Below are 23,889 nucleotides of genomic sequence, written 5' to 3' on the forward strand. Positions count from 1 at the left end.
CCCAACTACCTCCAAAACTATCCATTGTTCTCCCTCAAAGAAACCATCACACTGTACTGTCAACACCATGCTACAAGGGCTCACTGCTGAGAGAAGTCAAAAGTTGCATGAAGAAGACAAGTCAAGTGGTACCCCCCACACCATACATCACTGTGGCTGAACTGTCCCACAGAGTGTGGTCACCCACTTCATGTTGCTTTGCATCACAATATCACACAGAAGAGAAAGCAGTGGTACACTTCACACTATGTGCACTGGGGTATGGAACAGACAATGTATTGAAATCAACTAAAGACAATCATTCCTACTTGACCCCAATCCTCTCCAGCACCTTGATGAGCTGGTTGACATGCACCTGGAGGTGAAGGTAAGCTGCCTGCAACTCCATGGCCTCAGCCTGCAACAACCTCAGCAATTGTGAGAGGTCAGCCATGACCTTACTGTCAAGCCTGCTGCACACTGGTGCCTTCACCTTCCCACACAAGTGGCTCTTGACCACCTCAACCTTGTTGTCATCATCATCATTGACAACCCACTTCAGTGAGCTGGCCTTGGCAGCCTTCATGGACTGTGCCACAGGTTGTTAGCTTTGGACCCCCTGAGGTGAGATTGTTACTTACCAGTTGACATGCCTGCCTGTGCTTTCTTCCCTGAAGCCTTGGTTGACTTCTTGCACCCCTGCTTCATTTGCATCCAGCCATCACACATATGCCCCACAGGGCCAGTGCACATGGCACCTTGTGGAGACTCAACCTGGATGGGACAATGACCTTTGGCTTGATCTTGTCCTTTCTTTCTGCAACTGTCTGCTGGGAATGCTACAACCTTGGGTGTCAGAGCCTACTGTACCACACACTGAACCCCCTTACCTTCCACACAGGATGAGAGGACACCTTGACATGCAACATCTTTGCTGTCACTGTTGGTCCCTCCATCACCACTGGCTGCTCCCTGATGTCCTGCAAGACCTCCTCACCCATCTGCATGTCTTCATCAGCCCCTCCATGTGCTGCCACTGCAACTTCCTCTGCTGCCCACCTCTCATAAGCCTCATTGGCCTCAGCCACTGCAGCTACCTTGGTGTTGACACCCAGCTCTTGCCCATGCTTAATGATAGGAAACACTGTGACCTAAAAAAAGGGTCAAAGCTGGTGAGCCCCAAGTAAAGCATGCACTTGCTGTCTTCTCTTCCCACCTGTGCATCCACATCACCCATTCCTCTCACAGCTCCCCTTTATCATCAGGAAGGCACCTGGCCTCAGTGACCAATGCTGTGGAGACAGCAATGAACTTCTCCTTCAGGGTGGCCTTCTCTGCTTCAATTGGGTCAGGGGTGGCCATGTGAACAAGTTGGGAAGGGCAAGGGAGATGGTTAGCAGACATGGTATGAATGAAAGTGGAGTTGATGGGGGGGAAGAATCAAAACAATGTGAAGGTTTGAGCACACTAACAAATATATACTTAGTGGCCATGAGGTGCTTATGTCATTGGTCTGGACACTTTTACATGGCATTCAACAGTCATCTTACATTCCTTGGCACCACACTTCCTTTGCTTCTACATGGCATTCACCAGTGTTCTCAAATCCTCAGCACCATGCCTTCTCCATCACCACATGGCATTGTTGTTTACATCCTCTGCACCATGTGGCTGACTTGGGACAGTCAGCATCTAAGTCCCCCACAGATGCGAGGAATCCACATTCCCTAGATGTGTAAGCCCCTATCATTGACCATTCCATGACTATCATTATGTCCCCAGACCACTTTCATCCACCACTGTACACATGCTACCTTCTCACCTAACTCACTACCTTCCCATGCCCTTGCTCCCTCTCATGGACTGCTATACCTGTGGCTGCTGTGTTCCAGTCACTTCCTTTCCTTCAGACTCTTTTCCTTTATCATGGTCTCTGTTCCCTTTATGCTAGTAGTATACCCTTGGCCCCTGTTGCAGCCTGTCCTATGTGTACATGCTGTCACATGCCTTTCCTTTGCTTGTACCTTGTCTTACTTAGGTTCTGGGTTTTCCCAGACTATAAAGCCCTGTACTTAGGTACAGAATGATACCTTTTGGCACTTGAAAGGTCACTACAAGTTTCCTTTTCACTTTGTCTACACAGCACATCTCACAAGCCACTGTGCACAAACTACATATACCACTTGCATCACCAGTACTACACCATGGAGCATGCTGCAGACACCACAGAACATGACTGCTACAAAGCACAGAGTCCCACCTACTAGTTTTGACAGTCCAGAATCCCTTGGGAAGAACAATTCAGTCCCTTCACTTAATTGTTGTTATCTAAGCCATCTAGCTTGTATTATACAGCAACTTGGACTTTTCTTACAGCAGGATGTCAGACTTGCCACCCTGCATTCCAGTTAGGGTTCCAAGCCATTGTGTCAGCTTTTCTCCATTCTTCCACTCCATCAGTATTTACCCTCTTTCCCCTCATTGTAGCACAGTAGATGTTCTCATAATGCATGACCTCACCATGCATATTTCTAATGTTGCATCAGATTTGGCCAGGTCCCAAGTTGGGCAGCCTGGGAGTTCACATTTTGCATAATGCATCAAGATATGTCCCCAATGATGCATTATTAGATTGACATTTGGGGGACATGTTCACTGGTTACCTAAGCAATGCAAGTGAAAAAAAAAAAAAAAAAAAAAAAAAAAAAAAAAAACAGAAGACATTGCTGCTTCTTATGTACATCATATATAAGGCCACATAGTACTCCAACATAATCAGTATGAATATCAACAGTAAAGTCCCCTCTGGACTCAGGAAAAAGGGGACTTTGCTATAGGTGGTTTTTTTTTGCTTCTTTTGGTCCTTTTTTTTTGCCATTTTTCAGTTATAAAGTGACAAAGGATGGCAAAAAGTGCAGAAAGACAATAAAAGGCCAAAAAAAAAAAAAAAAAAAAAAAAAAAAAAAAAAAAAACAACCTATAGTGAAGTCCTCTTTTCCTGATGGAGTTTCATCTCCACTTCTCTAAGTCCAGTTCCACCTCTGAAATACGATGATTTGTCAGCATGTAAACAATGACAAACATTGGACTTGTACCATTAACCCTCCCTCTTTTACCACAACTCATGAAATCATCTCTCTAGTTCACATGGACATTTTCTCAAGGAATTCTTATCAAATACTGGTTGCTACCACAGTGCCATCAGTATAACATGCTCTCAGAACCATCAGTCCCTTAAAAAACCTGCTGTCAGTCATTCCCTGGACTGTTTCCCCCCTATGCCTGATGTGTTCTGGGACTAATCAGTACTTGGAAGGCTGAAAATGTTATGGAGGTCAATCTGGCACTTCAGAACATGATGGACAAACCAGTCCTCTCTCAACCAATGCATTTCTGGCACAGGAACACTGGTATGGAAGTTGGGGTGAGACAAAACCTCCTTGTGCTCTGAGCACCATAAGAGGCTTCACTAGATCTTGCTCTGATCTGAACTGTAGATGACTGGGAAAGGATTATTTGGTCATATGTGACTAAAGGCAATATTCAGGGCCAGATGGAAGCACAGGATTCTCCTCCATGGCAGTTCAGTAGCATATCCTTCTGATGATACCCAGGGGTAAAGAGGATTTTATGTTGCCCAAACTTCGATACCACTGTCCCTGTGCCAGACATGCATTGGTTGAGAGGGGACTGGTTTGTCCATCATGTTCTGAAGTGCCAGATTGACCTCCATAACATTTTCAGCCTTCCAAGTACTGATTAGTCCCAGAACACATCAGGCATAGGGGGGAAACAGTCCAGGGAATGACTGACAGCAGGTTTTTTAAGGGACTGATGGTTCTGAGAGCATGTTATACTGATGGCACTGTGGTAGCAACCAGTATTTGATAAGAATTCCTTGAGAAAATGTCCATGTGAACTAGAGAGATGATTTCATGAGTTGTGGTAAAAGAGGGAGGGTTAATGGTACAAGTCCAATGTTTGTCATTGTTTACATGCTGACAAATCATCTGGATGATCATGTGGTTTATTACATAATCATATTTTCCCATCCTTCATGCCATCAAAAGGTCACTTTTTTGCTATTTCACCAGTCAGGGACAAAAGTGTTGCAATGCACTTTTCAGAAAGAATAGGGTATATCTTGGCATGTATTGTGTTATGTTGACTGAACCTTAGTGCTCTGGAAAACCTAAAGTCACCCCTTTCCAATGGTATAGGTATCATGATTATCTGTGCAGAATAGCCTGAGCTACATCAGCAGCAAGTCACACCTCACAAACATTGCAACACTTTTGTCCCTCACTGTAGCTTCATTGGGACCATAATCTTGACACTGGATTTCTGCAGTGTGGGGACATTGTCAAGATTGTCATACCATGCTAGGGGGGTCCTCTCAAAGACATTAGGGGTATGGCTGATGTTATGGGTCAAACTATTTCAGGTATTAGGGGTTGAATGGTGTGCAGAACTAATTGCTGATTCCCATTGAGTAACTGTAGAGCACAATGGATACTATGAGGGGAATGGAAGAAATAATGGAAGGAGAGATCAGGGGAGGGGTCATCCCCCCTAGATATTTTTAGATTCCTTTCCACACATTGAGAAGCCTCTGCCCCATATGCCACATGCTCCCACACACCAACTTACAGAATTTTAAACTCTCAGGGTGAGTTTCAAATTCCACTAGTAATATGATAAAGGATGTGACACATTTGGCTAGAGTCCAAAGGGGGGTTGCCATGGGACATTTTCATGTTGGATATTGGTGATAATGTATCAGGTTAGAGGTGCATTAGTAAACCACTTTGTGTGCTGGCAGTCCTAGGGAATCTGTCCAGTGCTGGACAGCTCTGGACAGCTCTGGCCAGCAAAAGTGATTTACCGACGTGGCCCCACCACTATACATATGAGCAATTCAACTAGATACTCTTACCAAAATCCCACTCTTTAGACCTCAACAGAGGACTGGTGTGGAAGTCCACAGCATCTGAAACTGGCACAGGTAATTATGCCAATATATAGTAAGGAATCAAACTATACTTGTCAGGATACATAACTTACAAAGTGTCTGCCTAGTAGAGGAGACTATGTGAACAGATGATCTTATATATATCATGGGGATCTTCTAAATATGGAAATGGTGGGGTCAGGATCAGGGATTAAATGAACCCTAGGGTAAAAGAAAAGCAGCTCGTCACCCTGACTTAGTCTCCACAACACACCATCAAGGGCTCTTAGGCCAGGATGCCTGTCAGGGTGACAACTAGGGAGTAGCTGCAAGGCTTGCCTGTTTATCTCCAACAAGTGGTAAAGATCACTGAGTTTGCCATGTTCCTCATAGCATTTCCACAGCGCAGTGCTGAGGTTGTTCAATCGTTGCAGTCTATCAAAGTGGTTGTCTGGAGGCACCATCGCACTATGGTACAATTTCCAGACCAACTCATCGAGTTCGGCTAAGTTACCGGAGTTTACAACTCTGCATTGCTTAAGCGTTTCGAGCACGAGATCCGCAGCTCGGCGTTCATGGCTGTGTTTAGAGAAATCCTGGGACTCGAGCATGATCTCGTTGATCTCGTCTGCAACGGATTCATCGCATCCCTGCATCTCGTAGCGAAATAACAGAGTTTGAGCGAGCTGCAGTAATGTCGCTGGTCTGTCTGGATGACCAGGACGGCGCAGATGGAGGGCCTGTCGATAAAGTAGGATGGACTCGTCGAGATCTGTGCTCGTTGGGTTTGTCTGATAGCTGATGAACTTTGCCTTCGCGAGGTTGACAAGGACCACCGCACTATATCGCTGCGTTAAAGGACAATTGCGCCAAGCACGTTCGAAATGTTGGACAGCACTCTCAAGGTCTTCTCTCCTGTATTCATTGTGGTAGCGGAGGAGAGCTTCTTGTCCTAAATCTGTCTGGCAAATAAGGTCCGCGGATTCTTCGAAGTCCAACTATCAATAACAGATCGTCAACCAACGAGCATGGGTGCATACAAGTCCAATCACATTACTATCGTCCCTGCTTGGGGCTACTACCAGACGGCTAGAATACCATCGTCCTAGGGTAATAAGGAGTGAAGGATCAGGAGCTGCGGTCCTCATTTCTCCCGGAGAGAACGTGACTACTATATTGGCATTTAACAAATCGGTGTGCCACACTCAGAGGGAGGGGTTCACTCACAATATGTGCCACCTACCAACTCCTCTACATGACTTTCAGACGCATAGAGAGCCTCTCCGTTTCCCAACATCGGTTCTAACTCGAAGGAAGCATAAACTGTGAATCGGATCTTGTCAAACGATATAGAGGGCCTAGAAACAGTCAATACTTATATGTGAGCAGAAATGATACACTCACAGTAGAATTTCATCCTCCCATTCGATACTATCATTCAGCCGTATAGACTTATTTTGAGTTCTGCGTTGTGTACCATCGAATTGGACTTCAACATAAAAGCCAATTGGGATCCGCTTGAGGCCAGAGGATATGTTTTGAGCACGGATACCTACAAGACAATTGTCAGTCCTCTCCAAGTATTCTGGAAAAAAAAATGGGCACATGCGTGTGATGACAATACTTGAATTATCAAGTGAAGGTGTAGGAGGAGGTGAAAACTCGAGCTCGGATGTAAGAGGGGACGACAGTTCCAGCTCGGGTGTAGTAGGCGGTGATATTCCTAGCTCAGAAGTAGGTGAGGATGATACCTCAAGCTCGGAAGCAGGAGGCTCCGAAATCGCGGGCTCGGGTGATGGGTCATGTGGGCCAATGATGGGAAACACGGAGTCCATGGTGCTGTCACTGTCTACATTCTTAAATATCTGCAAACATATGTGAATTAACAAGACGCACGTTTTGCCTTGCAGAAATACAGTAGCTAAAGAGTGATCAGCAGTAACTGACAATTACAGTGACAAAAAAATTACGATTTTCACGTTCGGAGTCAACAGAGATAGTATAGCATCGTGTCAAGAACGATCCAAGGCGGTCTTCTTGGAGAAGGTCCTCATGCGTCAATCCTTCCTAGTGGACGAGTAAAACATGAGTGAGTTGAATACACCACAGCGAACTACCTTCATCATGTCCATCCATTGGTTATCATGTGTAATAGCAACCTGAGCATTTCGATTCTGACCGATGCCGTAAGCAATCCAACGACCACGACGTTATCATGTTAGACAGACCTTGCTTAGGAGGAAACGGTTGATGACGTCGGAGGGATGAAAGGGCTGGCGAATGGGTCAGTAATTAGAATTCAGACCAATGCAACCGTGAAGCTAGCCTGTGATAACTGTGGGCTGTGTTCCACACCTGTTCGCCGTTAACGGATCGTCAGGTAGTCACAAGCGGTCACTTTCCAGCTTACTTATTGCTGCACGCTGTTTGTGGTCGCCTGAAAAACCGCGTAACCGGTTGAGGCAGGCCTTCAACAGACGAACCAGTGTGAACCAGATGGTTTCCGATTCCGTAACCCTCAGAACTACGGGATCCGCGAGCCAACTGCTGACCGTAATCTTGAAGCCAGTTATGAAAACAGTTTGATTGATGCTCCCACTGTCGTCACCAGGGGGACTGTGACGACGATCGGCGGGAAACGTGAATTCTAGTAGATAGATGTTGGGATTGTTATCATCCCTTCGGGCCAGGATTTTTCCTGTAGTATCCCTAGGGTTGTTAAATGAACCGAGAGACCAAGAGCGAGCTTTGTAAAAGCCAGTGATAAGGTAGAGGGAACAATCGAGATGCTGGACGTTATAGCGCTTTTTGGCAAACTCATACCAGTCAAGCGCGTTCTTCATTGCCACCTCGCGAAACTGTTCTGGTGATAAGAGTTCGACGGATACTGCACCGCGCGGCAGAATAAGAATAGCGCCAGCATGGGTGGACGAGTCAAATTCATAATCGGCTGGCCTGGAGCGACACTGTCAGTAAGAAAATGGTTTACGGACGGCCTTACGAAGGGTACCTCGGTTTGTTGGGCTGGAGGATCTGTTTTATGCCATGGGAGTGGATGGGGCCAGCAGATATTGCATTGTTACTGAACTTGATGTCGCCGCGCTGAATGGGCCGGAAGTTCCGAGGTACGCCGCGAGAATCATGAAGAGGGTTGTCGCTGTGTTTGCAAATGTTGAACAGGACATCAAACTGGCCCCTGCTATCAATAATGCCAACATCCCCGATCTGAAGCCCATCGTCTTGGTAATTTTGTGGGAGCGTACTCATTGGCTCTGGCATCCGTAGAGGGTATCCATAGTCAGGATGTTGCAGACGTTTTGCATATATATCCTGGAAGGAGTCCCTCATTGGAGCGGGCTTGAAGTGGAGTGAATGAATCCAGACCTCGTAGTGGACGCCTGCTCGGAGCTGCCCGATTTCCCCTCTGATGGCGGGGCTTATAGACGGTTATTTACCCAATGCCACTCTGTGGTTTACTGTAAGTTACTGGGGCGTCCTACTTCTTTCACGTACTAAGCAGCGGCAAATCTTCACGAGTTCATCTTCCTTAGCGTCTTGCTCCAAGCTTGCTGAGTCACACTGAGCCCAGTGTATGTCTGATTCTTCAACTCCGGTATATTGATACTCATCGCACCTACCAGTCCCGCGGCGCATGACGGAGCCTGGAAATTTGGAGAACTGGAGCAAGTAGAGCACATCCTATCGAGGGAAATTGAAGACCAGCGATACCAAGTCTTTACTTGCTATGCCCGTGCTAACCGCACACTCGTTCGAATACGACGGGAGAACTTGGATGGAGCTTTGAGTGAGGCTAGAGAGATCATGGTGAATCAGTTTCTTATCTCTCCGAGTAGGATGTGATCACTGATTCTACGTGTGGACAAACAAACGGTACCCACCCACAGCTCACATCGCAAAGGCTATGGCACTTATCGGGCAGGGAAAACGAGAGGAAGTAACAGACGCTTTCGGATCTGTCGACCGTGGTGACACCCACAACTTTACTGGATGCGTCAAGTTAAAGAGCATATTCTGTGACATCTCTCAGTCCTTCTCCCCTTGGTTCTAGTCCGTCGCCTTGTTCGAGGTGGAGCTTCGTGATATACTAAATTGCGGGACAGAACTCGCTGAGCTTCCCCCATTGGCAGACGCCTGTTTCTGCCCATGTAGGATCTCATGTATTTCAATTGGGCAGACACGCAGCTACTCCTCCTGATAGAGCATTGCATACGAAGAGGGGAATACAACGAGAGTTTACAACTTTTAGCGAACGCTCCTGATTTTGGCCCGTTTCTCCACGTTCCAGAAGCGAAGATACTACCGCTTGTAGGACACGTCCACCTATGCTTGATGTTTGATACATCCATTAATGCACTTGTAAAAGGTATTCGGTTGGGATATCTACGATCTAGTGTATATGATTCAGCAACTGATATGTCAAGCCCTGTTTGCATCTGGACGTATGCGAGAGGCGATGGACTCTCTGCACGTAAACGACAATCGCCTCGACGAAGAGAATGAAGCGAGGAAGGCCGACCTTCGTTGGCTCGGCGGTCTGTGGTTTTACTACCGAATTTTGGAGCAGTTAGGTGACGGAGCCATATGCCAAAAGAAATATGACGATGATATCACTTGGTACTCTGTGCCACTGTGCCTTTGCCCAGAATCTCGGGCTGTTGATGGTAGATCGGGCGGGTTTCGGTATGACTCGTTCATCCACTGTACTCAAGTGGTATGCTCTAGAATTCGCAAAGGAATGTCTCTCAGCAATAGAAGTGACCAACGATGCGGAATGTGGAGCAATTACGAAGGACTTGGCCTTGATGGCTCGCTATTCCCCGGTTCTACCCGCGTTTTCGTCAAGCGGAGCAAGGCAAGAGTACTTATGTAAAGAGTTTTGGGATGATGGTTTGGAAGATACCGACCAAGTCAAGATTTCTTTCGCGTAATCCTCACCAGGCAGTCCTAAATGCATGCCGTTCGCAGGCAATTGGTATGGATGGGTCGTGTCTGTGAGGGTATGAAAGAAGATATGTGGCATTACACTCTTTACAAAGACGGAAGAGTCTACTTATTCAAGTACCCTCCATAAGTCTCTTCGGTTCACCTATTGAGAGCCGGGCGTTGACTACGTTCTCGAGATGATCAAAAAGATTGATGAGGAAATCAATTGGAATAGGCTTGGAAAGGGTGAGGGAATCCAGACCCCGTGTTGAGCGAGAGGAAATAGCTGTCCAACTGCCCGCGTGGGAGCGTCTATAGACGCTAACTTGAAGCATGGATTCAACGAGGCCCAAATGCATTTAGCACGTACGCTCTCATGTTGCAGTAATGGGGCTCGAGCCGAGCCCAGGTTGTGAACAAGCCGAGTGCCCCACTCGACGACTTGAAGGCGACACACCCCGAACCTTCGTATGCACATTATTCGCTACTATTTGCTGTCTGTATTTTTTCAAGTCGAGTAACAAATGGCGGAAACCACCTGAGGGTAATCTAAAGTTTAAACAACCCATTTCCCCATTCCAAGCTGACCACGACGGTATACTAATTCCAGAACTGAGACACCACACTCTTAACGAGGGCGCCGTACTACAGGATAGAGCGCCAGATTACGGTTCAGAGAGGCCGAGTGGTGAGCCTAATTCTGTACTTCGCGGATGCTAGCGGTTGTGATCTTGACTTGGAGAAAAGATGATGCGTTGTGTCAAATCGACGGTCCCAAAGGGCAGATACTGTCCCTGGTCTTCCTTGCTGATGGGAAGCATGTAGTATGTGCCTGCAAGGCCGAAAAAACGATTCAAATGTGGAACATAGAAGGCCACGGGGAGGAGCAACTGATGAATCTTGGCGTTTCAGTGAATGCTATTACTTCTTCCAAGGACGGAAATTTGATTGTCACTGGGGGCGTGGATGGAAAGGTGGTGGTTTGGGACACAAGCCTTCAAAAAAGTTGCGAGGCAGCAGAGCGGCATGGAAGGATAATAACAGCCCTGGACGTATCCTCACTACACGTCGCAAGCGGATCAAGCGACGGGAAGATTCGAGTCTGGAAATTGGGGGAACCTGGATTTCCTCCGGTGCCGGGCCCGTTGATGCATCACGACTCATTCTCAGTCTCATCAGTCAAGTTCTCGCCAGCCGGCAGCCACATCGCATCAGCCTGTGCTCACTGGGGTTGTAGTGTCAAGATTTGGAACGCTCGTACCGGGCATCAATTAGCACCTATCCGAATTGATGGCTCACCCACGCACTCACTCGCTTGGTCTAGTGATGGTCGACGATTATTTGCTGGCTGTTCCAACGGTTCAATTAGTTCTTTTGATACGGTCACTCAAAAATCCTCGAAGGTCGTGGAACCTCGTCCCGGGGACGATGCTATAAGTTCTCTTCGCATCTCCAACAGTGATCAATTCCTTGTTTCCTTCTCGGCTCCTGGACGAACGGTTGACATCTGGGATATCCGTAATACCCCTGCATGCACACCCATTCGCTCGTACAACCGATGTGTTTCAGCATCCATTTCTCCAGACGACCTCTATCTGGCCAGCAGTGGAATTGACAGGAAGATATCTATACGAAGCCTCTCCAAACTCGTTGAGGCTTCCTACTTCTTCCACGTAAGCAGACACAACCTTCACAAGTTCATCTCGTATCATTTCTTTCCTTAGCGTCTCGCTCCTTTGCTGAGTGACTCGGAACCTGTATGTCTGATTCTTCGACACTGGTCTACTGATACCCGTTACACCTTGGACAGTTCACATATGTCAGTCCCGCGGCGTACCGAGCTTGGAAAGTTGGAGAACTACAGCAAGTAGAGCACATCCTATCGAGGGAAATTGAAGACAAACGATACCAGCATTTCGTTTGCTATGCCCGTGCTAACCGCGCGCTCGTTCGAATGCGGCGGGGGGACTTGAATGGAGCTTTGGATGATGCTGGAGAGGTCATTGTGAGTCAGTTTCTCATCCCTCCAGCTGAGACGTGACCACTGATTCTAGCGTAGGGACAGAATAATGGTGCTCAGATCCCACCCATAGCTCACATCGCGAAGGCTATGGCATTTATTGGGCAGGGAAAACGAACGGAAACAATAGCCGCTTTTGCATCTGTCCACCATGGTGACGCCAAGAACTTTGTCGAGTGCGTCAAGGTAGAAAGCGTGTCCTGTGACTTCTTTCAGTTCTTGACTTCTTGGTTCTAGTTCATCGCCTTGTTCGAGCTGGAGCTTCGTGATAAACTAAATCATGGGACAGGGGTCGCTGAGTTTTTGCCGCTGGAAGACGCCTGCTCCTGTCCGTGGGTGAAAGTATGTGTTTACGCAAAGTTTTCGGTTGGTAGGATCCCATGTATTTGGGCAGACACGCAAGCTACTCCTCCTGGTTGAGCATTACATGCAGAGAGGGGAATACAACGAGGGTCTACGGCTTTTAGCGAAAGCACCTGATCTTCGCCCGTTTCTCCAAGTTCCAGAAGCAAAGACACTACCACTAGTAAGACACGTCCGCCTGTGCTTGATGTATGATAAACACATCAATGCACTTTTGACAGGTATTCGGTTGGGACATCTACGATCTAGTGCACATGGTTCAGCACCTAATGTGCCAAGCCCTGTTTGCTTCCGGACGCACGCAAGAGGTGATGAACTTTCTCCAAATGAACGACAATCACCTCGACGAAGAGAATGAATTAAGGAAAGCGGACCTTGGTTGGATCTGCGGTGAGTAGTTGGACCTCAAAAGTGGCTACGCTTGCTTGATAGCTACCGCCGAATTTTAGAGAAGTTAGGTGACGAAGCCATGTGCCGAAAGAAGTATGACGATGCCATCACTTGGTACTCTGTGTCACTAGACCTTTGCCCAGAAGCTCGGGTTATTGATTGTGGATCGGGTGGGTTCGGGTGTGACTTGCTCACTCCATGTACTCAAATGGTATGTCCCAGAATTCGCAAAGAGATGTTTCTCGGCAATAGATTTGGCCAGCGATGTGGTGGATGAGGCAATTACTGAGGACTTGACCTTGATGGCTCGCTACCCGCCCGGTTCTGCTCGTCTTCTTGTCAAGCGGAGCAAGGCAAGAGCATTCAAACAGTCTTGGCAGGGTGCTTTGGAAGATGCCAATCAGGTATAGGTTTCTTCGCCTAATCCTCGTCAGACAGTCCTAAACCCACGACGCTCGCAGGCAATCGACATGGATAAGTTGTGTCCGTGGGGGTATGAGAGAAGATATGTGGCGTTGCGTGCTCTTCGCCGTTATCGAGAGGCGACCGAAATATTGGACAAGATGGTTACAAAGGTGGAAGAGTCAGCCGATCCAAGTATCCGCCGTAAGTCTCTTCGGTGTACATCTTGAAAACCGGGTGTTGACTACTTTCAGTAGAGTTGCGCTCGAATTACGCTGGGACAATCAAAACAATTGAGGGGCAGATCAAAGCCATCTGCGAAATATCTCCGCTCGTACTCATCGATGTCAAAACTGGAAATCTCTGCGATGCGACCGCTCGTGTCCGGATGTTCAAAGCAGACGACACCTTCCATGAACTTGTCTCGTCCATGTCCACGGAGCTAGACAGCAATCGCATCAAGAAGGTGGTAGCAAGATATTTCCGCTACGTCATGTTTTCGCATACTTGGGAAGGGAAAGAACCCACGTTTCAAGACCTCTCTGAAAAATCAGTCTATGAGCTCGATCCGCACCCGCTAAAGCATAAACTTCGTTGTTTCTGCGAGAGAGCTCGGGATGACCCCGAAGGATACCTATGGGCGTGGAGCGATACCTGTTGCATCGATAAGACGATCGAAACTGTTTACAGGAAGTCAATACGTTCTATGTTCAACTGGTACAGAGATTCCGCTCTTACTATCATACTCCTCGCTCGTGCACCCACATCGTCCACTCTCAAGAATAATAGATGGATGACACGGGCCTGGACACTCCAAGAACTCCTCGCACCCAAATCCGTCCGTTTTTACGACAGGGACTGGAAACTCTATGGGGAGGACACTCGGCCCAACCACAAGGAATCACCTGACATCATGCGGGAGTTGGCGGAGGCTGTTGACGTTACCCAAGACACCCTCGTTGACTTCTCCCCGCATTCGCTTAGCATCCGAACTAAGCTCCGTCTAGCTTCGACTCGCGAAGCCACAGAGAAAGCCGATATCGCATACGCGTTGATTGGGATCTTCAGCAGTGATTTGATTCCCGAGTATCGCGACCCTGAGGATGCGCTGGGGCTTCTCTTGCAGGAGATTGTGCACCGGGAAGGTGACGCCAAAGCTGTGCTAGACTGGGTTGGGAAGTCGTCGCAGTTCAACAGTTGCCTTCCTGCTCAGATCTCGGCTTACCAAAATCCCCCCTACACTCCCCCACCCATTCCGGAGAATGAGATGGAAGCGAGAGCTGCGAAACTGCAGGTCCTGTTACCGCAGCGGGATGTCACCATGTTTTTCGAAAGTCTTTCCGCCCTTGGCTCGATAGGTTTCACTCATCGGCGACTTACCCTGCCATGCATCATATTTTCTGTCTCAGTATACACCGCGCGAAATGATGAAGCCTCTTCAGCTTCTAGTCAAAATATCGTCTGTCAAGCACAGGCAACAGCATCAGGCCAATTTCAGTTCAAAACCTCATGCACGGCATTCACGGCGCAGAGTGAGGTAGTGCTTGTATACCCTTGGATTCGTGAACTCCTCGCTCAGACAAATCGACCGGAATGGAACAATTACACTCGGGCGTTACGACTAGTCGTCCATCTCGAACATCCATTCAGAGCGTTGCTACTTATGAAACAGTCCGTTGATACATACAAGAGAGTGGCTACTGACGAGGAGATTCTCATTCCCCGACGGGAGGTGATGTCATTGACGGATATTGGTATGAAGGTACTGGAGATCCGGTGATAGTCCGAGCTGTATTATATCCGAGTTCAATGTTTTATAATGAAGTAGGGTTGCCGTGATGCGGGTCACCATATTCATTCCGACGAATACTTGCAGTGATATCATAATGCGATGCTCAGTACCTTCATTTCAGTCGGTTGCGAGACCCGCCTCCTCATCGTTCATCATGATCGTTGCAGTCATGAATACACAATATTAACTCATACCAGTGATACGAGGTGGGGGTAAGTCAACATGGACGACGTGCACGGATTATAGGCTCGACACTAGGACTGCAGGGAGCATTATTATCAGCATCAGTCCCGGTGCCGTGCTTTCGACATGATCGTGAGATGGCGGTTGTCGCGTCAAATATGCGTCGCGTCGCGGTGCCATCGCAACCGGCTGATCAACGTTTCAACAGACACTCGACTCGATCAAAACATTCACGCTTTTCAAATTTCTCTTTCTTTTCCATCGTAGTTGCTGTGTATACGTGTCTTCCTATTCCCTTCCCAAACGCCCTCCGCTCCCTAAGTCATACTTTAGCAGCCATGTCGCGCACGGTCGCCATCATCAAGACGCACGCTGTCCCGCGCAGGCTGGACATCGAACATGGTCTCTTGGAGGCCAAATTTGAGGTTCGTTGACGTTTCTTCCTTCCCCCTCCCGAAATTCGAATATACGACATGTTGACACTCGATACTCTTACGTAGATTGTCAAAGAGCGCCCAATGGAATTCGATACTGAAACCGATCCTGAAACGTTCTACGAACTGTTCGACTCGGACGCCAACTTTCTCAGCGAGTGAGTCTGAATTCCCCGCGTTCTCTTCCGTCTCCATCTCGCGTCCGTGTGTCCATGCTCAACTGAAGAACCACTACGCACACAGGGGTCCAGTCTGGGTATATGTTCTCGACCACTCTCGTCCCGCCGTCCAAACCCTGCTCACTCTCCTCTCTTCCTTCGACAATGACCTCATCGCCGCACGTACAGATGCCCAAGTCGAGATGCAGATAGCAGCTCTATTCGCATCGAGCCCGCCCTTCCCTCCAACTGAACTACCGCCCATACCGGATGAGGAAGGAGGGTTGACGCTCGTAGATGAGGGAGGACACGCTGAAATAGCGAGACAACACGTACCAAATGAATATAGACAGGCTCATAGGATGGTGCCAGAGTTCGATGCAGGTTCTATACGCTCGATCAATTCTGGTGTGCTAGAAGCACTCCAATTCGGTCTAGAAGCCCGTCTTGCTTTACCAGATCCGACCACGTTTGACGGCAGTGCCGCTGGACCATCCAACACGCGCGCACCTGCATTTATGGACGCTCGTTCAACCCTCGCGCTCAGCGATCGCACCTCCAACACCAACTCTTCCTCCAACGGCGCGGGAAAGTCACCCTTCCGCGCTCGTGCACTCCCCAAAACGCATCTCACGCCCGACATCACTCCTCGCCTTACTAAAGCAGCTCTCCTACGACAATCACTGGCGGCAACTTCTTCCGGCTCACCTGGCAAACCTAGACCCAGACCTAGTACCATGGGAACGGCTAGCACAGGCCGTCTTCCTACCTACACGAACAAAGAGAATGCCGTGAGTAATGATGCACAGGAGCGAGCACGGAAGACGTTTGCAGGTGTACCCGGTCACAAGCGAGCCGAGACGATTGGTGTAGCATCGACAAGACCACCTGTGGTAGCCCCGAGATTGACGAAGGCGGCAGCCCTGAGGTTGGGTCTGGAGAGGCCTGCTACCCCACCTGGTAAAAAGGGTCCCTCTTCTGTCGGAAGCGGTGGTAAAGCCGTGAACGGAGGAAATGGGTCACATCTGTCGAGAGCGTCTGTTAGTCCACATACAGGCGCTTCCACCACTACGCCTGCGGGAGAGGGCAACGGAGCCGAAATTGAAGTTGAAGCCCCGCAGCCGAAGAAGGCCATCTTCGAGGGTGTTCCGGGTCATAAACGTAGTGAAACGATTTCGGTCTGTAGCGTCTCCCAACCGCCTTCCATTTTACCGCGCACGAATAGGAGTGCAGCGCTCAGGAAAGAGGGTGCGCCTCCGCCAAGTAGTTTCATGTGTGAGTGGTTGTCGTTAAGATTTCTTCACTGGTTGCTTTATTCTGATGGATCATGCCTGGTATGAAGTCCGGACACCTACGGCACCCAAAACCCCCGGATCGGGGTCGGCATATTCACGCAGTTCGTCTGTGATGAGTGCTTATAGGGATTCCCGCACCAATATCGGTTCAGCTCGATCTCAATCGACGGTTCCACCTTCTCGGGCGTCCTCCAGGGTTTCTCAAGTCGGGGGGTACGCGATAACAAAAGCGGGTTTTGCGTCTCGTGTTCCCGGAGTCGGGGTTGGCTCTGAGATTGGCACGAACGGTCTTCAGAGCACCTCGAACACGACGTCCTCTCCCTCTAACAGCCATGCTTACCTCAGCGATCCCGATGCGTATTTTGTAGACGTTGACGATCCGCACGCGGCTAGCCCCACTGCGCCTACGCCTACATCTCGCTCGCGTCGTCCAAGCAGTCTTCAAGCGCCGACGATTGCCCCTCGCGTCAATAAAAGCGCTGCTCTACGCGCTCAGAAAGCTGCTGCTGATGCTGCGAAACCGAAGAGTCCGTATGCGAATGCATCAAAGCGGTAGGATGGTTCCCCCTGTGTTGTAATCCATTCTGGGTTTTGTGGAGTGGGAGGGTTGGGGTATGATTTTTTTTTTCTTCTCGTGGTGAACTCTTGTTGTGTTTATGTGGTCATATATGTGTTACCATGTATTTCTTTCTTGTATTCTTTCTCTTTTCTCTGCAGGACAGGGTTTCTACATGTTGAAATCTTTTATATACCGAGTTACATATTTTGTATGCTGAAAGCCTGTATATCACTCATTGTCCAAGATCACGTGCCAGTACCTCCTTCATTTTCACTCCGAGACAACCAAAGGAATCTAAGCAGGGGAAACAACAAGGAATGACCAGACTGGGAGCGTCGTCGTTGACGGCAGTGGCCCGTAGTTATTACATTAGGCGAACACTGACGACGACGTCAGAGTCTGCAGTGGGTCCACCAATCCCACCGGCGTCGTCATCCCAGCCGAGTCCACCACCTCCGCCTGCCTCACAAGACACCAAAGCCCGCCCATCACGTTTGTCATACCCTATTCCACGTCGCACCCCAACCCACTCGTCGAATGACTACGCACGCACGGACCCAAATCACCCCCGGCACCCCACACATCCCCACCTCAGTGGCCGGGGTCTCGGCCTCCCAGCTACATTTGGCCGGAACCAGCTTCTCCCCGTTTCAGACTCAACACGGGCGCTTCTCGAGCAGATAGTACGCTCGTTCGATGCGCCCGTGCGGTATGCATTTGCATATGGCTCAGGCGTATTTGGACAGGTTGGATATGACCACCTCGACGAGGACAAACGCAAGCAGAGCAGAGCGGACAAACCGATGCTCGATTTCATCTTTGCGGTGAACCATCCAGACCATTGGCATTCTATCAATATGCATCAGTACCCTGGTCACTACCCTCTCCATGCGCGGATGTTGGGGTCGTCTTTCGTTACCAAGGTCCAGGAGATGGGACCAGGAGTATGGTTTAATACTTACGTGCCAATGCACGATGTGGTGAGTCCCTCCGCATATCTGAATATGTAACATGCGACGACGGTGTATGTGTCATTCCGAATGCACAGACGATCAAGTACGGCGTCACATCTGTCGACACACTCTGTGCCGATCTCCTCAATTGGAGAACGCTCTATCTTGCTGGTCGGATGCACAAACCTCTCCGAATAATCAAAGATGACGCCCGCGTACGTCTCACGCAACAAGTCAACCTCACCTCAGCACTACGCACCGCTCTGCTAATGCTCCCATCGCAATTTGCATCTCGCGATTTGTTCATGAGCATCGCGTCCATTAGTTATATGGGCGATCCACGGATGGTCTTACCCGCCGAGAATAGGAACAAGGTGAAGAACGTGGTGGACAGACAGGAGGGACAGTTCAGAGAGCTGTATTGGAGGTTGGCACAGGGACTACCGGGGGTGAGGTGGTCAGCAGGGTCGGATGTCGTCGAGCAGGATGTCAGTCCACAAGCGAGGGTAGCACACATGAAAAAGTTACCCCAGGGACTGTTGGATCGCGTGCATGCGCGTATGAAGGAGAGAAGTGGTGTCTCGAGAGAGGCGGATGAGCTTGCGTATTGGATACGTGTAGCAGGCGATGAGTCGATGCCAGTGATTTTGCAACAGGGTGTGTGTTCTTTTCTTGTTTCTCTTGCGTGGCTAATGAACGCATGTACAGAGATGTGCAAGATCGTGCGGTACCCTGCGACGGTGCAGACCCTGAAAGGGGTCGTGAGTGCAGGTGTATCCAAGAGTACACGATACGCCGCTGCCAAGGTGGGCAAATGGTGGAAAGGTGTTCGATCATCGTCTTCGTCGTCGTAGTGCTTTGACCAGGTCTCGATATACCAACACTAATATTGTGTACCCCCTGTACTGACATAAGCCGCCACTCCTATTCCAACTAACCCCCTCTACATTCGTTTCGTTTCCTTCGACTTGTTGACAATAGTACAAACCACATTCGAATACGCCATGAAACGCGGATTTCTTACTACCGATAGAGCCAAGCGTGCTTTGGAGAAGGAATACCCTGCAAAACGACGAGTACTGGCCACGCCACTTGGCGGCGCAACCCCTAGTACCACTGCTACCACTGGTGTCCATGCCAATACCCCTACCGACGACGGCGCTTCGCCCACCGTTCCACCCGCCGTAGGGGCCCCTGAAGAATCTGGTAGAGATGTGGGCGCGTCGTCCGAGCCTAAGGCTGTGTTGACTGGTACACACGCATCTGATGCCGATACCAACAAAGGGTACGCTTTCGAGTGTGCCATTCTATTCGTTGTTTGACGCGCTCGAACACATGCAGATCCATTGGTATCGACGATGACGGCGCCACTCGCGACGCCACACGTGTTACTGTGGCGGGGACTGAGAAAGCCCCTGACGCCGACGGTGAGTAAAATGTTCCTGATCGGTGATGTCGACAATGAACTTGTCACAGGTGATCGCGATATGGTAGTAGCTGTCACGGAAAATAAAAAAGCCGATGAAAAGAATGATGATCAGCCCACCGCCAACACCAAAACTGAGCAAGCCAGCAACAACAAAGATGCTAGCAAGCCGGCTGACACAGTGAACGGCGACAAGAACGATGATGGTCCCGTCCACATCAATGGCGTGCACTACGTCAATTCTAACAACAACCTTCACACCGTCCCCGCCGCCGCCACACGTCCGTCTTCAATCGTCCACTCCAAAAAAAGACGTGCCGTATTCCGCGTCTGGCCACGTGGCCCAAAAGGCAAGGTGTTCTTTTGGTACGAGGCGAATTTTATGCCAGGGGGCAAAGTAGCTCCCAACGGTATCCGCTCATGGGGAGCCACTCTGTACGACTTTTATTCCATCAAACCAATTCCCAGTGAACCCGGTATTATCACCTATCTCAGCGGGAGTAGGATCGCCGCTGCGATGCGCGAGAACGGCGAGGTCGAACATTGCAAAGATGAGTTGGAATGGGCGGATAATGAGGAGGGCCCGTGTGAGATCCCTGTTGCTGGCACGGGAGAACTGATTGAGTGCTATGAGGCGCGCACACCATTGTTTGGGGTGTATTCGGCAGTGGAGGAGGTAAGGGTCGCTGCCATAGCTGCTGCTGCCAAGAAAGATGAAGACAACGATGAAGAAGATGAGGAACACGCAGACAACAACAAAGAGGATGAAGACAACAATGAAGATGAGGAAGACGCAGACAACGATGAAGAGGATGAAGAGGATGGAAAGACGGGAACCGACAAAGCAGAAAAACCGGATTATGGTATATCCTCTGTCCTCATGCCTGACCGACCTCTCTCGTCGCCATTCCATCCTTCACACTATCCTCCCCCATGGCCATTCATCCCTTTTGCTAACCCCTATCCACCCGTCCTACTCCAAGAACGCATCCCGATGCACCTCTTACCCGAAACACTCTACGTCCACGACCCGTATTCTCTTCTCAACACTGACCAATGCCGAGATAGAAGCGATGACAAAACATCATGGATCAATATGCGCCCTAGGGTCTATCTCTATAAACTCAGCTTTGGGTCATCAATGCTCAAAGCCGTCGAAGAATCCAAAAAGACAGCGGAAGAAAGTGTGAGGAAGAATAAGAGGGTACTGGATGTGTTTAGGTTCATGCCAACGGAGGATGGGTGTGCCCGGGGCGAACCTGCATACGAAGTGGCATTACCAACGAAACCATCTGCACCAACCCGTGTTGAAGAGGCGCATCTGTACCTCTCACCAGTGGAGAAACTTGGCAAGGGTCATCATTCCATCGTGTACAAAGCCGAGTGGAAGTTGCCTCGGGACTTGTTCACGGAGCCCAAGCTATGCCAAAGTTGCGTCTCTGAGGAACTCCAAAAGGAAGTGCGCAAGTTGAAGCGGTCCGGACGGTGGCGCGAGATGATGCGTCAGGCGGGGCGCGAGGTACCTCCGACAGCGGAAGAGGAGGAAGAAGGTGGGCCTGAAGAACCGGAGGATGATATGTTTGTTTCACCAGATCCCAATGAGGAGTTCGACTCAGAACGTATCACGGTACTCGGACCGCAATCCAAATCTGGACAAAAGCAGACGACCCCAAGTTCGTCCACCTCCAGTGACCAAATACCCGTTCTCCGGGTTTATTGCCCCAACCTACGCTGGCAGTCCCCGTCAGATCCATCCACAAAATGTTCACATTTCGTGTTCCGTGAAAGCCCCGTTCCGCGTACATCTGTTTTCCAAGTTGCAGCTAAACTCTCGATTCCATATGACCCTCACCTTACGTGCGAAGCGGCGAACTATCAGGAGTTTCCCGATCACTTCTTTCAACATTGGAACGGATATAATCTGATCAAACCGATCTGTAGTCCGGTTCCCCTGCATGCACTGGTGCCACAGTTTTACGGCTATTATGTACCTGTCGAAGAGGTGGCTTTGTCGGACAAAAATACCATGAACGTAGACAAGGAAAAGGCTACCACTAGAAAACCCTACTTAAGCCCTATCCTCCTCTTGGAACACTGCGGCCAGCCCATCAACCCCTCCACCCTCTCAGAAGACGACCGCGAAGAATGTGCCTCACTCTTCCTCCGATTCAATGATGCTGGATGGCTACACGAGTCGATCTTTGAGCGGAACGTCCTCGTCCAGCGAGGCTTACCTACACAGTGGCCTATCCAGCGTGACAACTCTATCGGCGAAATGGAGCCGCAGAATAGTTTTAGGTTGATCGATTTCGGACGGTCGAGGAAGATTAGCGACCCGGTAGACTGGGAGATGTTGCGGTTGGGGGCGGGGGAGACGGCGGACGCGATGAAATTGGTCAAGGTTTCGCGTGGCGCTTTTGTGTGAATTTGTCGCCCCCTGCATGCTAACAAGGGCGTAAAATCGTGTGTAGGTTGGGCTGTTAGTTCTTTTTTTTCTTTGTCTTGGGAACGGGCTGATTCGCAGGTTCGAATTCGAGTGTGAAGTGTATAGACTAATATTTAGCAGTGCACACACAGGTAGTGAACCGAAGCCAATTGTAGAGCATTTGACTTCCATCTGTGGTACGTGGCATGTAGTTCTGAATGACCTGTGACTATACAAGGAAACAAATTACATTATGTAGAGTGGAACACGGACTAATGGATACTCCGGACTAAATTCCCCTCACGCTGCTTCGGAGGAAGCGGCGGCTTTGCTGATGGGCCACACTAATTGCATCGGCCCTCCGATGTCCGCGTGCGCCTTTGAGTGTCTTTCATATGCGTTCTTGCGCCCCCTTGCTCGTGGACACCACGGCAGATCTTCGTAGGGTTGTTGCCGTATATTGGAAGTAGGCCACGGTACCGATTTTCGGCGTTTGATGACAGTCAAACAGAAGATTCACTCATTGGAGTATTCATAAACGCCAGCTCACGCATAAACGAAGAATTGGCTGAGGCGAAATCCTGGACCAGCTCAGCCTCGATAATCTCGACTCGTATGATCATGGGTGTCTTGGAGACATGAGTAGGCCATCGCATTGGGGATGTAAGTTCAGAAACAGAAAGCACCTAGACACGGCGCCAGTCTAGAAAGAAACGAAGCAGATCGCTCTGCACTCTACACTATCCCATGCCTGATGTTACATCCACATCGAAAAACAAACAAGTCCGCAACGACATAACACTGGAGCGGGTGGAAAATCAGGAACAGTCAACGTCGGCAAAGACAAAGCGCCTACCTGGTGAAGGAAGAAGAGATCATAGGGAAGCCTTACGCGATTGGTACAGAAGGAACAAAATCGAAGGTGAAATGATATAGCTGAGCGGAAGGAAAGTTAGCAAGACAAACGAAACAGCTGAGAAAAGCAAATTCTCACAGAAGACTATTTACGAGCCATTTCCGATGAGATGGAGCACCCAGGAACGATCGAGAGGCACAAATATGGATGTCCTGAAGGCTGAATTTCCGGAAATTGTCGACGCCGACGCTTTCCAGATGGTTTTTGTCTACCCGTTCATAACCATGATAGGATTGCCGGAGGTGGATACATTGAATTAGATCTGCCTTGTTTGCATCTGTTTTGTCCACGTTCGCCATGTATTCGGAGCCATTCCAGACAGCAGGACTTCGTGCACAGGCTAGAAGTGCATCGAGTCCATCTCCTCGTTGTCGCACAGGCAGGATAGCGCGGAGGCCCCTACAAGAAGGAACTTTGTCCAGCAGAGGATATGCTACATTTTCCGAACGGAAATGTTTGGCGCAGTACTCTGACCACAGGTCATAAGGAATTTGTTGGACATCACCACAGTCGGCGAAGCATTTGGAAGTGTCGGCGAAGAGACTTGAGTCGGAGGCATGGGACTCGGATGAAGCTGAAGCTGAGGCGGAGCGCCACGCAAAAATAGATTGATCATCCGTTGTCTTCATGATTTTGTTTTGAAGCTTCAGAAATGTCCTCGTCTCGCCCTCTCCATACAAGATCGGCAAGTTAACACCG

The 23,889-nt window shown here is 49.3% G+C and overlaps 9 protein-coding genes across 9 annotated transcripts; 5 read left to right on the forward strand and 4 right to left on the reverse strand.

Annotated features, from left to right (window-relative positions):
• Window positions 1-304: 304 nt before the first annotated feature.
• Window positions 305-1,383, reverse strand: F5J12DRAFT_785898 (uncharacterized protein; the record flags this gene model as incomplete). Its single annotated transcript, XM_051743326.1, has 6 exons — window positions 305-505; window positions 537-568; window positions 621-840; window positions 870-1,130; window positions 1,196-1,232; window positions 1,253-1,383. 6 exons carry the CDS (start codon window positions 1,381-1,383, stop codon window positions 305-307), a joined length of 882 nt encoding a protein of 293 aa, XP_051596063.1.
• A 3,641-nt stretch (window positions 1,384-5,024) lies between these two features.
• On the reverse strand, window positions 5,025-6,264 carry F5J12DRAFT_420551 (uncharacterized protein). The gene is made up of 4 exons (XM_051739340.1): window positions 6,174-6,264; window positions 5,983-6,098; window positions 5,270-5,928; window positions 5,025-5,215 (listed from the first exon to the last, which is right to left on the reverse strand). Exons 2-4 carry the CDS (start codon window positions 6,076-6,078, stop codon window positions 5,095-5,097), a joined length of 876 nt encoding a protein of 291 aa, XP_051596064.1. The 5' UTR covers window positions 6,079-6,098; window positions 6,174-6,264; the 3' UTR covers window positions 5,025-5,094.
• Window positions 6,265-6,961: 697 nt separating this feature from the next.
• Window positions 6,962-8,528, reverse strand: F5J12DRAFT_420454 (uncharacterized protein). The gene is made up of 7 exons (XM_051739338.1): window positions 8,444-8,528; window positions 7,941-8,396; window positions 7,341-7,885; window positions 7,257-7,285; window positions 7,159-7,203; window positions 7,048-7,104; window positions 6,962-6,993 (listed from the first exon to the last, which is right to left on the reverse strand). The coding sequence occupies exons 2-7, from the start codon at window positions 8,276-8,278 to the stop codon at window positions 6,988-6,990; spliced, it is 1,020 nt and encodes a 339-aa protein (XP_051596065.1). The 5' UTR covers window positions 8,279-8,396; window positions 8,444-8,528; the 3' UTR covers window positions 6,962-6,987.
• A 231-nt stretch (window positions 8,529-8,759) lies between these two features.
• Window positions 8,760-9,913, forward strand: F5J12DRAFT_420526 (uncharacterized protein). Its single transcript, XM_051739339.1, has 3 exons — window positions 8,760-9,017; window positions 9,079-9,256; window positions 9,315-9,913. The coding sequence occupies exons 2-3, from the start codon at window positions 9,107-9,109 to the stop codon at window positions 9,819-9,821; spliced, it is 657 nt and encodes a 218-aa protein (XP_051596066.1). The 5' UTR covers window positions 8,760-9,017; window positions 9,079-9,106; the 3' UTR covers window positions 9,822-9,913.
• Window positions 9,914-10,587: 674 nt separating this feature from the next.
• On the forward strand, window positions 10,588-14,829 carry F5J12DRAFT_896876 (uncharacterized protein; the record flags this gene model as incomplete). Its single annotated transcript, XM_051747979.1, has 11 exons — window positions 10,588-11,547; window positions 11,599-11,631; window positions 11,685-11,879; window positions 11,934-12,080; window positions 12,132-12,236; window positions 12,289-12,420; window positions 12,479-12,647; window positions 12,707-12,817; window positions 12,870-13,051; window positions 13,109-13,253; window positions 13,307-14,829. The coding sequence occupies 11 exons, from the start codon at window positions 10,588-10,590 to the stop codon at window positions 14,827-14,829; spliced, it is 3,702 nt and encodes a 1,233-aa protein (XP_051596067.1).
• Window positions 14,830-15,362: 533 nt separating this feature from the next.
• Window positions 15,363-17,467, forward strand: F5J12DRAFT_726513 (uncharacterized protein; the record flags this gene model as incomplete). Its single annotated transcript, XM_051741727.1, has 6 exons — window positions 15,363-15,449; window positions 15,525-15,616; window positions 15,702-15,899; window positions 15,978-16,891; window positions 16,959-17,107; window positions 17,186-17,467. 6 exons carry the CDS (start codon window positions 15,363-15,365, stop codon window positions 17,465-17,467), a joined length of 1,722 nt encoding a protein of 573 aa, XP_051596068.1.
• Window positions 17,468-17,787: 320 nt separating this feature from the next.
• Window positions 17,788-19,598, forward strand: F5J12DRAFT_962846 (Mmp37-domain-containing protein; the record flags this gene model as incomplete). Its single annotated transcript, XM_051749960.1, has 4 exons — window positions 17,788-17,914; window positions 17,951-18,450; window positions 18,519-19,080; window positions 19,132-19,598. The coding sequence occupies 4 exons, from the start codon at window positions 17,788-17,790 to the stop codon at window positions 19,275-19,277; spliced, it is 1,335 nt and encodes a 444-aa protein (XP_051596069.1). The 3' UTR covers window positions 19,278-19,598.
• Window positions 19,599-22,545, forward strand: F5J12DRAFT_420628 (uncharacterized protein). Its single transcript, XM_051739341.1, has 2 exons — window positions 19,599-19,850; window positions 19,900-22,545. Exon 2 carries the CDS (start codon window positions 19,911-19,913, stop codon window positions 22,272-22,274), a length of 2,364 nt encoding a protein of 787 aa, XP_051596070.1. The 5' UTR covers window positions 19,599-19,850; window positions 19,900-19,910; the 3' UTR covers window positions 22,275-22,545.
• A 336-nt stretch (window positions 22,546-22,881) lies between these two features.
• Window positions 22,882-23,889, reverse strand: F5J12DRAFT_420669 (uncharacterized protein). The gene is made up of 3 exons (XM_051739342.1): window positions 23,269-23,889; window positions 23,131-23,210; window positions 22,882-23,075 (listed from the first exon to the last, which is right to left on the reverse strand). Exons 1-2 carry the CDS (start codon window positions 23,817-23,819, stop codon window positions 23,150-23,152), a joined length of 612 nt encoding a protein of 203 aa, XP_051596071.1. The 5' UTR covers window positions 23,820-23,889; the 3' UTR covers window positions 22,882-23,075; window positions 23,131-23,149.

Source organism: Pisolithus orientalis, assembly GCF_024613125.1.
Source record: "Pisolithus orientalis strain OTSU chromosome Unknown F5J12scaffold_44, whole genome shotgun sequence".
In the NCBI taxonomy this organism is placed as follows: Eukaryota; Fungi; Basidiomycota; class Agaricomycetes; order Boletales; family Pisolithaceae; genus Pisolithus; species Pisolithus orientalis.

Coding starts and splice junctions, on each gene's coding strand:
- F5J12DRAFT_420628 (XM_051739341.1), top strand. CDS start 19,911: ATGGTAGTAGCTGTCACGGAAAATAAAAAAGCCGATGAAAAGAATGAT.
- F5J12DRAFT_420669 (XM_051739342.1), bottom strand. CDS start 23,819: ATGAAGACAACGGATGATCAATCTATTTTTGCGTGGCGCTCCGCCTCA. Junction 23,211..23,268: donor TGGCTCGTAAATAGTCTTCT/GTGAGAATTTGC, acceptor CCTTCCGCTCAG/CTATATCATTTCACCTTCGA.
- F5J12DRAFT_420526 (XM_051739339.1), top strand. CDS start 9,107: ATGTATTTCAATTGGGCAGACACGCAGCTACTCCTCCTGATAGAGCAT. Junction 9,257..9,314: donor AAGCGAAGATACTACCGCTT/GTAGGACACGTC, acceptor CACTTGTAAAAG/GTATTCGGTTGGGATATCTA.
- F5J12DRAFT_420454 (XM_051739338.1), bottom strand. CDS start 8,278: ATGAGGGACTCCTTCCAGGATATATATGCAAAACGTCTGCAACATCCT. Junction 7,286..7,340: donor CAAACAGCGTGCAGCAATAA/GTAAGCTGGAAA, acceptor AACGGCGAACAG/GTGTGGAACACAGCCCACAG. Junction 7,204..7,256: donor ACAGCCCACAGTTATCACAG/GCTAGCTTCACG, acceptor CCCATTCGCCAG/CCCTTTCATCCCTCCGACGT.
- F5J12DRAFT_420551 (XM_051739340.1), bottom strand. CDS start 6,078: ATGAGGACCGCAGCTCCTGATCCTTCACTCCTTATTACCCTAGGACGA. Junction 5,929..5,982: donor CAAGCAGGGACGATAGTAAT/GTGATTGGACTT, acceptor TGTTATTGATAG/TTGGACTTCGAAGAATCCGC. Junction 5,216..5,269: donor CACTTGTTGGAGATAAACAG/GCAAGCCTTGCA, acceptor TCCTGGCCTAAG/AGCCCTTGATGGTGTGTTGT.